This window comes from Heliangelus exortis, chromosome 23, assembly GCF_036169615.1.
Source record: "Heliangelus exortis chromosome 23, bHelExo1.hap1, whole genome shotgun sequence".
NCBI lineage: Eukaryota > Metazoa > Chordata > Aves > Apodiformes > Trochilidae > Heliangelus > Heliangelus exortis.
In genome coordinates, this window is record NC_092444.1 from 3,170,454 (window position 1) to 3,184,521 (window position 14,068).

General features: G+C 42.6%; 1 protein-coding gene across 7 annotated transcripts in view; it reads right to left on the bottom strand.

Moving 5' to 3' along the window:
• UBR4 (ubiquitin protein ligase E3 component n-recognin 4) overlaps positions 1-14,068 on the bottom strand; it is a 77,121-nt gene that overhangs the window by 33,103 nt on the left and 29,950 nt on the right. For 2 of the 7 annotated variants that reach the window (XR_011730419.1, XM_071767220.1), the window contains exons 47-66: positions 13,704-13,867; positions 13,266-13,482; positions 12,673-12,889; positions 11,270-11,302; positions 10,056-10,119; positions 9,445-9,579; positions 8,668-8,842; positions 8,326-8,463; positions 7,783-7,904; positions 7,314-7,425; positions 6,659-6,789; positions 6,339-6,516; positions 6,055-6,159; positions 5,434-5,589; positions 4,670-4,838; positions 3,911-4,007; positions 3,382-3,489; positions 2,910-3,026; positions 1,514-1,723; positions 657-806 (exon numbers count right to left, since the gene is read on the bottom strand). Coding sequence is in view for 6 of the 7 variants with exons in the window: in XM_071767220.1 (XP_071623321.1) it covers positions 657-806; positions 1,514-1,723; positions 2,910-3,026; positions 3,382-3,489; positions 3,911-4,007; positions 4,670-4,838; positions 5,434-5,589; positions 6,055-6,159; positions 6,339-6,516; positions 6,659-6,789; positions 7,314-7,425; positions 7,783-7,904; positions 8,326-8,463; positions 8,668-8,842; positions 9,445-9,579; positions 10,056-10,119; positions 11,270-11,302; positions 12,673-12,889; positions 13,266-13,482; positions 13,704-13,867 (2,798 nt within the window). In the remaining variant the exon portion in view is untranslated. The remainder of the gene's footprint in view (positions 1-656; positions 807-1,513; positions 1,724-2,909; positions 3,027-3,381; positions 3,490-3,910; positions 4,008-4,669; positions 4,839-5,433; positions 5,590-6,054; positions 6,160-6,338; positions 6,517-6,658; positions 6,790-7,313; positions 7,426-7,782; positions 7,905-8,325; positions 8,464-8,667; positions 8,843-9,444; positions 9,580-10,055; positions 10,120-11,269; positions 11,303-12,672; positions 12,890-13,265; positions 13,483-13,703; positions 13,868-14,068) is intronic. The other 5 variants (XM_071767222.1, XM_071767221.1, XM_071767226.1 and 2 more) reach the window with 5 other exon arrangements.

Here is a 14,068-nt window from a genome sequence, read left to right on the forward strand (position 1 = left end):
AGTAGGCAACCTATGGCGACTAAAATATGTGTTTTCTTACTAAAAGAAAATATATGGGAGATGCATTCATGATTCTGTCAGCCTTAAGGTAAAGTCACCCATAAAAGCAAGGCACAGGCAGAGGAAACACAGCACAGCAACACTGAAGCATCCTGAGCTGTTCAATTATGAAACTGCTTCTGAAAACTATTCTTTGCCATCTATGACCTCAAATGAAAAGCCTAATAAATCCTTTCCCAAACTTGTGCAACTGGAAGGTAACTTGTTATCTCTGAGCAGGAAGCTATAGAAGCAAAGGAACAGGAAAAATAAACACCAAGTATCTTACCAATTTCTTTTTCAAGAATTAAAGTGCCAACAGCTGAGCACAGTGTCGCAATGTACCACCTCAGATAAAGTTTTCTGCTTGAGATTTCTAGCAGCAAACATTAAGTTACAGAAAATAACAGTAATCTTATTTTTCACATATGCGTTCCAATAGATTCCTGTTCGACAGGAATAAAATAAGCTGAGATTTCATTTTCTTTCAAGAGGAAAAATAAAACCATCAGAGATGGATCAGAGGTCAGTCCTACAAAAGCTCATCTCTCCCAGGAGAGGTAACATTACTAAGCAATCTTTGTGGAAACCTGTAGGAGTATGACATTATCACTTACCTCAGACAAGAAGTAAAACCAGGAGTGATCAAAGACAGGAGGTGGGATGCGGGAGTTTGTGTCTGCAATCTTTTTGATCTGATATGGCAGCCGCAGCACCATCTCTGTCAGGAGCTGAGTGTAGGCCTCAAAAACATCAGCAGCATGACCCTGAAAGAAAGAGCAATCCATCAGGCTCTGGCACAGAACACTCCCTGTGTGGTGTCATGACAAGGGTGGATTGATTTATTTTCTAAAAACAAAACTTTTCTGAACCTCAAAGCTAAAGCAGCATCTCCCAACTGGTAAATAAGCCAAGAAACCTGAATGAGGACTTGCACTAGATGGCAACTATTAGGATGCAGTAAGCTATAAGGCATTTTAATATATGAGCTTTCAACTTGGGAGACATTCTCACATTTAACTAGGTTTTTTCACTGCACCTGTACATATACCAAAGCCCTCCTCCCCAGCCAGCAGCATCTTAGCATAAAACACCCTGGTGGCTGAACGAGCCTTGGATTTAGTGTGGAAATCCCCATCAACTACTAGTCTTCCTTGCCACAATAAACAGCAGTGGTTCAGAAATTCTGCCTGCCAAGCAAAAAGAGTCACACGATGGTGTAGCTTCCTTTCAGGAAGATTAACACTTTAACCAGAAACAGTGACAGCAGCTCCACAGAACTGCCTAGTTTAGGAGTGCATTGACGGTTACAACGAGCTGGGCTGCTCTGAGAGAACTCAGAGTAGTCCTAGTTGTTACCAGGCACCACAGGAATGGATTTTAATTGCACTACTATGGAAAAACTAGTTTTGCAAAGATGCTTTTTCTCTGCAGCAGCCTTGGTGGAACTCTACCAGTGTGGGGTAGGACTCACCTTCACATACTGGCGGAGGAAAAAAGGGCTCATGTCAGGTGGAGAAGAAGTAGTGTGAGGTTTCAGGAGCTGGCTGGTGGCTACAGGCTCCTCATCATTCTGCTGGCTTTTCCAGTACTCCAGCAAAGACTTCAGCACATGCAAGCAGTAGTCAACAGCACCAGAACTCAACAATGCAGCAGCAGTGGCACTGGAGATGAGGGAGGAAGACTGGAACAAAGAGGAGATGAGTTACCAGGGTACCTGAAAAGCATCGTGTCGGAGGAAGAGGGGAAACTGTGAGAATCAGAGAGCAGTTACTGATAGCGTGGAGAGGAGAGAAGGTTTTCACAAAACTTTACAGGGAGCTTTTTAAGTTTGGGGTTTGTTTGAGGTTGGGGTTTTTAGCTTTTTTGTGTTTATGAAAAGCAACTCAAAGTATTTACAGAGACTCTTTTGAACAAGCGCTTAGTAAAGGAAAACAAATAAAATCTCCTCTTAAGTCTAATCTCCCCTCGACACATGTGCCAGAGGCCACTCTGCTATGGATTAGACAACTAGGGCTTTTTTTTTTTTCCCTTCTTCTTCCCCCCCACTCCCCTTTTTAATTTTTTTTTTTTAAAGTTGGGATTTCTATTTGTTTATCTGGGATTTGGCCAGCTGGGGGTGAATTCTGGTAGAGAAAGAGTCCCTGTTGCAGATGCTGCTCAGAGGCTCTGCTCCACCCAGGTACTGCTCCACCTGCATTCTGCAAGACGATGAGCTTTGATTTCTGTGGGAAGCTCAAATGAATAACAAAGGCTGGAGAAAAAGCTACTGTAAATAAAACTATTAAAGCAGCCCTGTAAATCCAAACAAACCCCACAGCTCATAAGCTCATTAAAATTTGATGCAGTTCAGACTAAATTTTTTAACCTCTATGCTTTTTTATTAATCTCCTTCCCACCACACATACTGCTTTTTATGCCTTATTACTGTACCTTTTAGCAGCAAATATCTAAGGAATCCTCTTAGCGACTTTTACGTTGACACAGCAGCATATTGCTTTCCAATAATCACATTACAAATCCTCTTTAACACTTTCAGCACCAATAAGAAGCAAGGAAAAAAAAACCTGGCAGACCATTTTAAATAACATCATTAATGTGCTGCCCTTAGCTCAGTCAGAAACCCCACACAGAACAAGTGAATCCAGTTGTCTTTACATGTCAGTTTGCTCCATTCTGAGTTTCAGCAACAATCTTCTCTCATAAAAGCAAAACATTACAGATTCCCTGTGAATTTTTCCAAAGTGCTTTCAAATGGATTTTCAGTTTTAACCAGCTATTTCAGTTAGCAGCTTTTACACCATCTTTGATAAACAAAAGCCCCCCCACCGCCACATCATCCCCCTGACAAAGCAATTTGAAGAAGGTACCTCACAAATGGATGACTTGGATCCTGACTTTGTTCTGGACATGAAGACACTGAGCAGCCTCATTACCACCAAGTGCACTTCATTCACCGGGGAGCGTTCATTTTTCTTGGACACATCCTGCAGGAAGAGAGCTTGCTTGCTTGCACCCTGAGCTGAGCATATTGTCTTAAGCATCTCAATTTCAGTGCTCTGATCCTCATCAAGCAATTCTAATTTAGCTCAAGTAGTAACATTAAAAAAGCAGCACAAATTTCTCAGTATAGGGGTAGACAGTGGCCTGGGTGTCAGAGAACAGTATTATCCAAATGAAAGGTATATATGTCACTTCTGCATCACTGATCATGCCTGTTTTAAGAGTTTAATTCAAGCAAAACAAATTTTCAAGCTCACCTGTGGTTGCTGGAACCAGGAAGAGCTGCACTCTTGTCTCTTTCTACCTTATGTGAATGAATCAAGAAAAATAAAAACTTACCTTTTTGTCCATGCACAGTTCTGCAATCAGCTGGGACAGAAGGTTATCTAAAGCTCCCTTGTCTTTCTCATCATCTCCGTCCAGATCTGTTGTGAGCATCAATATAACCTGGGAATAAAAGTCAGAGAACTAAGGGAAGGCAGATTCCATGTTTTAAAGACCAGTATAGATTATCTTTAATAAAACCCCTACAGATTTTACTTTGATTAATTTACATTCTGTCCCAAATTCTGCCTGTGTCATTACACCCTAATATAAACATTCAGAACAAACAAACCCTCCCAAATAGATCACGGTTCAAGGATTTCAGCCCTTAGGTTCATCAGCCAGCTAATGCCACACAGAAAAAAAGGGTAAGAAATGCTGTGCAACACTTCAGAGCCGGACTCACACACTGACTGGGCAGGAAAGCGAAAGGTAAAAGCAGGTGGAAACAGAAACTTGAGAGTAGTAGTAGCAGTAATAGTAGTAGTAGTAATAGTGATTAACTGTTTTATTAAAGCTTAACTCTTAAGCCCTCCTCAGGTACCTGCATATAAGGAATGGCCCGGACTCCTCCAACATTCCTCAGCTGAGGTAAGTTTTGCAACAGCCTCTCCAGCAACATCAGTCGGACCATGTGCAGCCTAGGAAGTCAGAAGCCAGGAATCAGAAACATCACAGGACATATTAGACCCAGCAGGATCACCAACAGAGCACTGCAATTTACCACAAACTCAGAGCATGAAAAAAATCCTAAGGTCATCAAATCAGCACACACAGGAGTGGTTCCCCTCAGATTTTACAGTCTATGTCAAAGATTCAGAGAAACTCTGACAATGGGTGTCACTCTTCAAAACTACAACTGCCTAGCATGGCTGCCTGCAGAACTGAACTGCCCAGGAACAGAATCTATAACTCAGTTCCAAACTGCACTGTAAAAATGACTCAGCATGTTCCAACAGCATAAAAAACTGCGGTTCTTCCCCAGAGTGCACAGCACCCCTGTAAATAATTTTTCCAGACAATGAACTTCACAGGTTCCCAAGCTGTATATTTTAGTGATTCCTCTGTTTATAGACTCATGCAGGATTTCCATCACTTTCTACAGGCAGCAATTTTGTGTATGTGTAACATGTTACATGGTGACTGCATAGCAGGAGGCATTTTTCAGTGGCTTGCCTAACCTATCTTTTTGACTTCTGATTTTCACAATTAACAGAGCCACAAACCATATTCTGTAAATTTCAGCACAACGCCACTGCAGAGCAGATAAACTCTTCTTGAAAAGGAAAACAAAGATCCTTGCCTGTTGCTGGTGTGGACATCTCCCTCTGTCTCCCCTTCCCCTTCAGAACCATCTCCCTCTTGTTGGCCTGTGGTAGTGCTGATGGCACCAGTGCTTGAGCTGACACTGCCTGGTCCAGCAGGGTGACCCTCAGCTGTCGTGTCCCCATAGGCACTACTACGGCCAGACACTGAAACAGAAACAGAAAACAAGAGAAAAACAATATCAGCACAACTGAACATGCATCTTGGCAGATTCATAGCAATGAAGGAGACAGTGTCTTTGTCTATCTTCATAAAGCCAAAAGAGTAATTTATACAGATGCAGTTCAACACCTCCAGCACTCTTTTGTTTGCCATCCCCATTTTTGTGTCCCCTGTTGAACAGGTGCCACAGCAGTGATTTAAACCGAGTCAGAAGAGGTATGGCAAACAGGATGGGCAGTGCTGACAATTTTTTTAATAAAAGTCTGTAATTATTTTCCCTGAGTATCAGTCCCAAGCAAAAATGACAGAAATTAATTCTATCCTGTCCAAACTTATCCAGCAATACAGTGAATGCTTTCAGTTTTGCTCTTGGCTACTGCATTGTTATTACAGGCCAGCAAAAACTACTGCAGATTCCACACTTCCAAAAAGGCCAGAAAGTGAGCAAACATTCAGTCTGTAGGGCACTTAGGCAGTCAACACGAAGTGAAACTGAGGTTTTTTCTTTGCCCGGGCTTACCCACCTCTCAGTAAAGTCCTTTTATTACAATAAACAGGAGATGGAGAGATGACACTCACCACTGTGCTCACCAGCCACGGAGTCCACGGCACTGCCGCCACTCTCAGAGCCCACGCTCCCCCCGTGGTCTGCAGGTGAAGTTCGAAGGGTTGAGCCATCTGTTGCAGCTGTGCTGCCCTCATCATCAGACGCTGGAGCTAAGAGAATAAAGAGAGCTGTTACAAGTAAAAACACTGTCTCAATAGAACTTCAAAAGAAGCACATGCTACAAAAGAAAAGCCACTGATATTTGTCTCTGGGTTTTGTGTCAGTTGTCACATACAAATCAAAAGGGAACTTAGAAGTGTCCATCAGTACATTTAAGCCTGCTAAAAGCAGTGGAAGGGACACCCTGAGAAGGAAACCTTCTCATCAAATAGACAATTATACAAGTTACTTGAACAACGATGTCTGGTTGTTAAAAAATGCAAGGGGGATCACACATAGCTTTTTTTTTGCCTGCTTTATTTTAAGAAGAGGAAAAAACTTCCTCAGAAGCCTATAACTAAAGTCTATCAAAGCCCATAAATAGATTATCAAAAATACACTCAGGCTTCTTCAAAACTGTATTTACAAACAAATTTTAAGCCATTATTCAGGTTAAAATCAGAAAAATTTAATTCCTTGCAGTGAACAGTTACCTGATGCTGTAGTATCCGAGAGTGTTCCAGCATCAAGAGAAGAAGAGCTGGGTGCTTGGCCAGACAGTCCTAAGCTCTGAAGTCCAAGAGCACTGCTGCTGCTTCCTGCAAAAAGAAAACAAATTATGAGTATCTTTCTATGACAGAATGACGTTAACTCTGTCTCTCTCTCTCTGGTTCTATTATCTTTGTTAGTGTTAACATCAACAGCTTCCGCTTTGTTTCATTCCCAATTTACTCATAATCTGATTACCTTTCAGCTACCAGTAACACCTACATCTTACCTTGCTGATCTTGTTGCAGGCTCAGGGCAATAGCCAATTCCACCATTGTTTCATCATCTGCATCCGGAGGAATATCCAGCATAGGAGGGAATCCCTCTGCTCCAGCCAGAAGAGCCTCCAGAGGAGAAGGGTTCCCATTATTCACATTTTCAGAAGTCTCCAGAACCATAGATTCAGACTAGGGAGAGGAAACACGGTGAGAACTTTCACCCAACCACCACCAGCTAATGGAGCACTACAAGCTGATTCACCAGAACTAAGTTCAACTCAAGTATCTAATATACTTCAAAAGGCTCCAAAGAGAAGCACCCTGGACTTACCACCATCTCAAAGTCCCCATGATCAACTTCACTTTGCTCCTGGCTTTCTTGACGGATATGCTCACCATTTGCTATCCCAGAACTCTGCAGCTTGTCTTCTGCATCCTCATCATCATCATCATCTTTATCTCCTGAGTTACAAAGCATTGACTCACAAATGTGCTCTTTCCTCATCTCATCATGAGCAAAGCAACTAATGCTGAAGAAGTTAACCTGCCCTCAGTTTACCCCCAGCCACTGACCAATTCCATGACAACTACCACTCATGGCAGTGCTAAAAAAGTATCTCCTGGCTGGAGAGTCAATACCCTCATTCTAGCAATTCTGCACTAATCTTTATGACTGGTTTACAAGGACTTTAAAATGTGCAGAGAAATGCAAGGACAATCTGGAAGTCTGGATTACTAACCCCTAGCTAAATAGTCGGATTTTCCTAACAGATTAGGGAAAAAAATTCCCTTCTCTTTGAGACTGAGGACATCAAAGAAGAGGTGAATGTCTTAAAAAAAATAAAAAAAAGTTTTTAGGGGGCAAAGGAGAGAAAAGAAAGGAAAAAGAATGTCCCATTTAAAAGACTACTTTGTTTTCTTGTCTTTTCTGGCAAATAAAGGAGGTCATGCTAATTTAAAGGCAAAGATGGATGGATCTTGCATACCCATAGGAGTATTGCTGCGAGGGGAGGATGGCAAGGTGACATGTCTCCTCTTGTTCCTTGGTCTCAGCACTCTGATCAAAGCTTGTTTACAAGAAAAGCTCACTGCAGGATCCTAGAGGGTTAACAGTTAATCATTAAACTTCTTAAGCATAAAATGCTTATTCACAAGATTTGGAAAGGTAGTTAAGAATACACTTCTGACTTTCTGTCGGTCATGAATCATATAAGACACATGTCACTGCCCAGCCTCTATCCCCCAGCAGTAAAACAACAGTTATTGTTGCACATACAACATGTTCACAACACTATTAAAACAAACAAGGACAGAAATTTCCCCTTTGTTCACTTCTGACTCTGTTTTGTAGCTGCATGTCTATCTTGTGTCCCTACTTCCCATTATCATTCTACCTCTATTTATTTCTCTCCACATTACCAGTGTCACAGGCTTGTGCAGAGCAAGATCACATACCGGGCAAAGTAACATCTGCATGTAGATCTTGGATGCTGTGTGGATACAATCCAGTTCACACGTGCAGTATCCGTTGATAATATCCACCAAAGCATTGACTGTGGCTTCAACATGAGTGAGACCTACACAGGAATAAAATTTGGACTGTAATCAACTGTCTTTCCATTTCAGCAGAGAGCAAGAAACTGCATGAATCAACTTCTGTCTGCAAACTTCAAGCACCATGAATATGTTGAAGTTTCAGTCCAAAATGAGCTCACACATGAGTCCTGTCTGCCAAAGGGAATACTGTGCATGCCCTACCAGCACCACTCTGGTACCATCCATAAAGTCAAATATAAATGAATCAATCATTACACCCTTTTTACTAGTACAATATACATACTTTTGAACAAACATTAGAGTAGATACACATCAGACAGCATTCACTGCTTCATTAACACCTTAAGCCTAGTCTGGAACACATTTTCTCTGTTTACAAGCTCACAATAAGCTCCTTCAAAATACACAAGCTTTACAACAGCAAAAGAAAAGCTAGCGCACCTGGCAAGCAGGCAGGGGCAAGGAAGGCGTTTTTGGGTTTTGATGCATGCAACTTCCAGAAGTGGTTGACCAGCTGAGTAATAAAGGTGCACCCATCTCCTTCTGATTGTTTCTGGACCTCTTGCCCTTCTTCATTCTCTGTGCAGATTGAAAAACATTTGTCAGATACCTGCAGGGGAAAACCTTAACATCAAGTTTACATGAAATGGCTTTTGTTAGAGGCTCATGACAAGGACTTTGGCATCCTAACAAATGTACCCAATACAATCCCTGTCACACCAAACCAGACACCCCAAGACATGTTCAGTTATCACAAGAGAGGAAAAATTCAGATTTCTCTACCTGTTTCTAGCTGTGGCAGCTTTGATTCTGTATAATGGACCAGATTGTTTGGTCTCATAATAGCAATGGATCGAGCAGTGATGACCAGCCTCTGAAACACTTCAGGATCAAGGTCCTTTCCTTCTTTGGTTGAGGAACTCAAATACTGAATGGCTTTACTCAACAATGCCTGATCCTGTAAAGTCAAAGATAACATAGACAAAGAAAAACCAACAGACAAAAGCACAAGGGACCTGAAATACAACTGCAGGACAGATCCCAGGGAAATCTGGCACTTGCTGCTTTAACTCTTGGCCAATGCCATCTAAGAAGGACAAATAATACTAAAAAGTCATCCTGTAATAGAGGAAATCTAACACGTTTTCTTCCCCTCAGGCTTAAATGTGGATGGAAAGACCAGTCTATAAATATAACCATCCAAGTGGTTAGCAAAGGCATCTGAGCACTTACTGCAATTATGTTAGCACATAGTCTAACCACTACTTACTCTAGTGTTTTCCTATCACCCTAAGCCAGATGCCTGTGGAAATGGAAACCAGAGCTACACAGTTTGCAAACAAACTTCATGTGTTTGAAGAGCCTGATTTCACTAGATTAACTGACATTATCTCTCACCAAAATCTTCAAAAAGCATTTTAAATGCTGAAGTTCCAGTGAAACATAAAGCCAGAACAAGGCAGGCAGCAGCAGCTAAAAGAAAACTTCTGGGGGTGTTGCTGCATGGCAACCATAACTTGGTAAGTTATAGGAGATACTGAAACCCTTGCACAACATTACCTTGTGGTTATGGTACGCTGAGCGGCTGGTGTGCAAGCTAGCCAAGAGGCTCTTGGTTTGCTGCTGGACACTGGAAGGAGCTGGCATGGACAGCAGCATAGTAGCCAGTTCCTGAGCTGCCACCTTATTCTTCTCCTGCTCCCAACAACAGACAAAAAACATTCTTCAGTACATTTACTGTTGAGGTGATGCATGAGGCTGATCTCTCAGCTCCCTCCCCTCCTTGCCCTGTGCATAGATGTTTCTGCCTTCCTTCCACACAGTTTTGACAGCCTCCTCAAATTATCATCTGACATTTAAGGACCATTTCACATGCCTGTACAAGAAAAGTCCTTTAGAGATTTATGGGCTTCTACTCTGCTGTTTTCGTAAACGAGGTCATTTTACAGCACAAAAAAAAAATCGCACCAGCCATAAATGCAAATGCTGATTGTCATTCTAAACAAGTTTCAAACCCTTCTCACTAAGTCAACTTTCAGATCAGAGCTCTTAGCAAAACGGATGTAGCTCTCTTCTGTATCAGGCCCCCAGGGCTGCAGGAGGTGCTGCTGATCTTGCCCCTCCTTCCCCCAGCTCTGAAAGCTCAAGAATGTATTCAGAAAGTTACTTGCCTTCTCGTTGACTGGTCCCATAGCAAAGCAGCTTTCCAGTGCTTCTAAAGAACTCACTACTAGCCTGAAGGGAGAAAGGAAAGCAGGCTTCAGTACAGCAACCCTTCTCTCCTTAGCACTTTGCTTTATGCAGGCTACAGCCATGAGTAGCTCAGAGACAGCTAACGAATGCCAAGTACAAAATCAAAGCATGATAAAACCTGCCACAGGCACCATGCATATCATTTCATTGTGTTACAGACCAGAGTTAAACCTGGCTCACGCTCACAGACAAACTTAGGACTGCTTTAATAATCCACAGCTGAAAGACAGGGGCTTTTCTCTCCCAAAGAGGATAAAACACTTCCTTACGCAGCCTGCAGCAGGGATAACTTGGATTGTCTTGACAGTACCAATTCACCATGGCCCACAGACGTACAGATGACTGCAGATCAAGGGGTGGAATGACACATGGGAAAAAGCGGAACCGACTTTTCGGAGGGAGCAAGATTCTACTTGCTTGTTATTTTGACACAGGTTGCTCTTCCCAATTTGGAGTTGCAGCCCAAAAGATCCCAGAGGAAAATTAAACTCGGAGCACTGGGTACGACTCAAGTGAGAGAGATGCTGAAGTCCAAACTTTGGACATCAGCAAGGCAGGCTAGTAAAATACTTGCCCTGAAGGAAAACCTCATTTACAACTTGAGGGAAAGTGCTGAGTCTCTTCCCTGCAGCACCACCTCATGCCTCACAGTAGAACTACCTGAAATGCCATCTGACACACCAGGAGCAGTGCAAGAATACAGGAGAAAGGAGGGAAGAGACAGCATGAAAGGGAGAAACAACAGTATAGGATTGAATGTGAGTGAAAAGTAAAGACTGTCTGGTGGTGATAAACTAATATGATACTCCCCTACCCGCAGCCACCCGCCATAAAGCTAGTAGGGGAATAAAAGTGGGATAAAAAGAGGAAAGGAGGGAACAAAGTGAGGAGAGGAGTCTGTCAAACAAGCAACAGTTATGCTGTATACAGCAAAATCTGCAAATTACCTCATCTTTACATTTCGCTAAACCATCTGCCATGCAATGACCAGAATGTAAAGAAGCAAATGTCACTTGAAAAACAAAACAAAACAGAACAAAAAAACCCCCAAAACAGTCAACAAAAGCCACACCATGTGTTCTGTCTCTCTGACACACACCCATTCGTGCAGAGAAAAGGATGGCATACTAACCGGTCCAGGGTGGTTAGGGACTCAGTTTCAGAACTTTGGGGGAGCAAAGAAAAAGGAAAAAAAAAAATAAAATAAAAATAAATGTGTAAAGCTCACAGAAAAACACCCTAGAACACATTCTAAGCAAAAGGCAAATTAAATGGGGAAATCAGGAAGCTGGGAGAGCGCTCTGTACAGTAATTCTTAGCATGGTTCTTTCCCTCTGGGCACCAGACACTTGCCTAACAGCAAAGCAAATAAAGAAGATCCAGGTGACCTAGCACAGAGAAGCCAAGCAGACTGCTTAGAGCACCACTGAAGGTTAGATTTGAAGTGCAGACACCAAACTTCTGATAGCAAAGCTCCTTCTTGCCCACCACTAGTTGTTCTTACTCAAGAGGCACTTTATAAGGTAACCACACTGTATTCTGCAACATGGGACTATAAATAAAAAGGAAATTTTTTTGTTCCAACTTTTTAAGAATTTAATCCCACTGCTTTGGGAATCCAGAAAGCATGTCTGTGCTGAGAGGGACATCTTGTGGAGATGTCACAGAATGAGGGAAAAGAAATTAAACAGAGTAAAAAAAACCCCATGAACTACCAGACAAAATACTAAAGGATGGCAAAATGGGTCCTTCAGCTGGGATATAACTGCCACTACAAGCCCTGAATCCTTATCTGAAAATTTCACTGAGACAATATGAACCACCATTTCCTCACAGTCAAGCAGTGCATCCCCTAAAATGATCATTTTCCAGCATTTTCCTCCCTGATCTGTTTCCCTCCTGTCCTTGGCTAGGTTGCCAGGCGTTCTACAACCCTTGTGGCACAGACTGTATGAGCTCAGGGAAACAACATAGGGTGGATATTAAAAAAAAAGTTCTTTCTAAACATGTACCCAGCTCACCCTCGTGGTCTGACTCTCAACAGCCGTTCTGGGGGACAGATCTAACACTTTCACCACCACAGCAGTTAAACCTGAGACAAACAGGCTACAAGTTGGTGGGAACCACACACCTAAAGCAAGGTCACACACAAAGTTATCCTCAAAATTGAACTTCAGAGAGGCCTAACCTTTGTGAGCTCTAGAGAATGGGAAAGGGGCAGCTTGAAATGAAAAAGCATACCAAGACAGCAGAAATATCTTAGCTCTTCAAGACTGCTGTAACAAATGAACTTAGCAACATGAAGCATGCACACAGATCTATCCATCTACTCCACCACATAAAGCAAGTGTAAGCACAAAGCTCTCCTTAGAAGATAATCAGTGACTTTTAAGCTGCTGTTTTGTATGGCCTTAAGGACAATTCACTAACTCCCTTAAGTCCTCCCTGTTAAGAAAGGCACACAAGTGTATCTGGGTCCCCTCTAGAGCAGCTACTCATTTTCAAGGAGAAAAAGGAGAAAGATTGCAAAAATACCTCTCCAGGACAGTCCCACTGGCAGCAGCAGGAGTAGCTGACTCTGTGTCCCCAGTGCCATTCCCTTGATTCAGGTTTGGGGGACAAACGTTGCTGACTGAAGCAGATGGGAAATCCTCAGGGGGCTCATCAGGCCATCCAAACTGTTCTTTGGTTTTGCCATAAATTTTTATGGAGTCCATCATTGTAACTCCAGCAGGATCCACAGAAGCCCCAACTGCAGCAATGAGAGAAATTTCTTAAAAACTAACAAAACAGTTTCTTGTGAATACAAGCAAGGACAGCCTAATGTGTCATTAACTTACAGCCACTCTGACAATTTTGTCTCCTTCTCAAGAGCACTTTCCTTCTCAATTAAATCAACACAGAATTACTGAGCCAAATTTAGCTTATTGCACATTCAGCCACTACAGCAAGAAACTGGGCCATAAAGTTATTAAATGTTTACATACACTCCTGAAACTGCTTCTGTGCTCATTTCAAATGAAGACCTTATGGAAACCCTCCCTGCCACCAGGTGAACCAGAAATAGCTTCAATCCTCCCAACCAAAACCAGCGGGCAGGCCAAAGCCAACGATCAACACAGACTTACTGAAGATGGTGAGTTTTTTGTCAGCCTGCAAGGCTTCCTCACGAGTGAAGGGGAAGTCAAACCAACGAGCCCTGGTCATGTTGAGCTGCATGGTGCGGCCAAAGATCTCCAGGTAGGAAGGTGCCCGCTCTATCGCCTGTGTGCCAATCTGGATCCGCATGCCTGTCATCACCATGGTGCTGTTGTTGTTGGTCACTTCAATGGTGAAGCCCCCAGGCTGGAGAAGACAAATCACAGCTCAAAAAAGGTGAAGTCAGAAAGTCCAAAGGTAAGAATTGGAAGACTTCACACAGGTGCCTCCGCTGTTTATTGAACAGTATCACAGGATTTGTGCAGGGTCAGCTGAACAATGCAGACTCGTAAGGAAAGCCAGACATAAATTCAGACAAAAATGTCACCTACAGAAGCCCAACAGAGTCCCCAGATTGCTCCATTTACCTTTGTGTTGGCCACATACATGCCAGTGGAATTGAGCCGGTGCTTTATCTGCTGAGCATTGTAAACCTGCAGCAGGTCATTGCCTCCAAACTCAATATCTGAGAGCTGCTGGTTGTGTTCAAAGAAGTCAATAGGGAAGTTCACTTGGCTGGATGTCCGAGTTGCTAAAAGGGAAGAGAGATGTCTTCAATAAAGTAAGTTCTAAATAGGCAAAGCTATGGTTAAAAAAAGCTGCAGAATGAGATTGCTTCCTTTGGAAATGCCCGCATGAGCCGGAGAACTGTGTGGTTTCATGTGCACCTACAGAAACATTTTACCCACACATAGGCTGTGGGTTAGCCCCAAGATTAACTGGTGATTGTCAG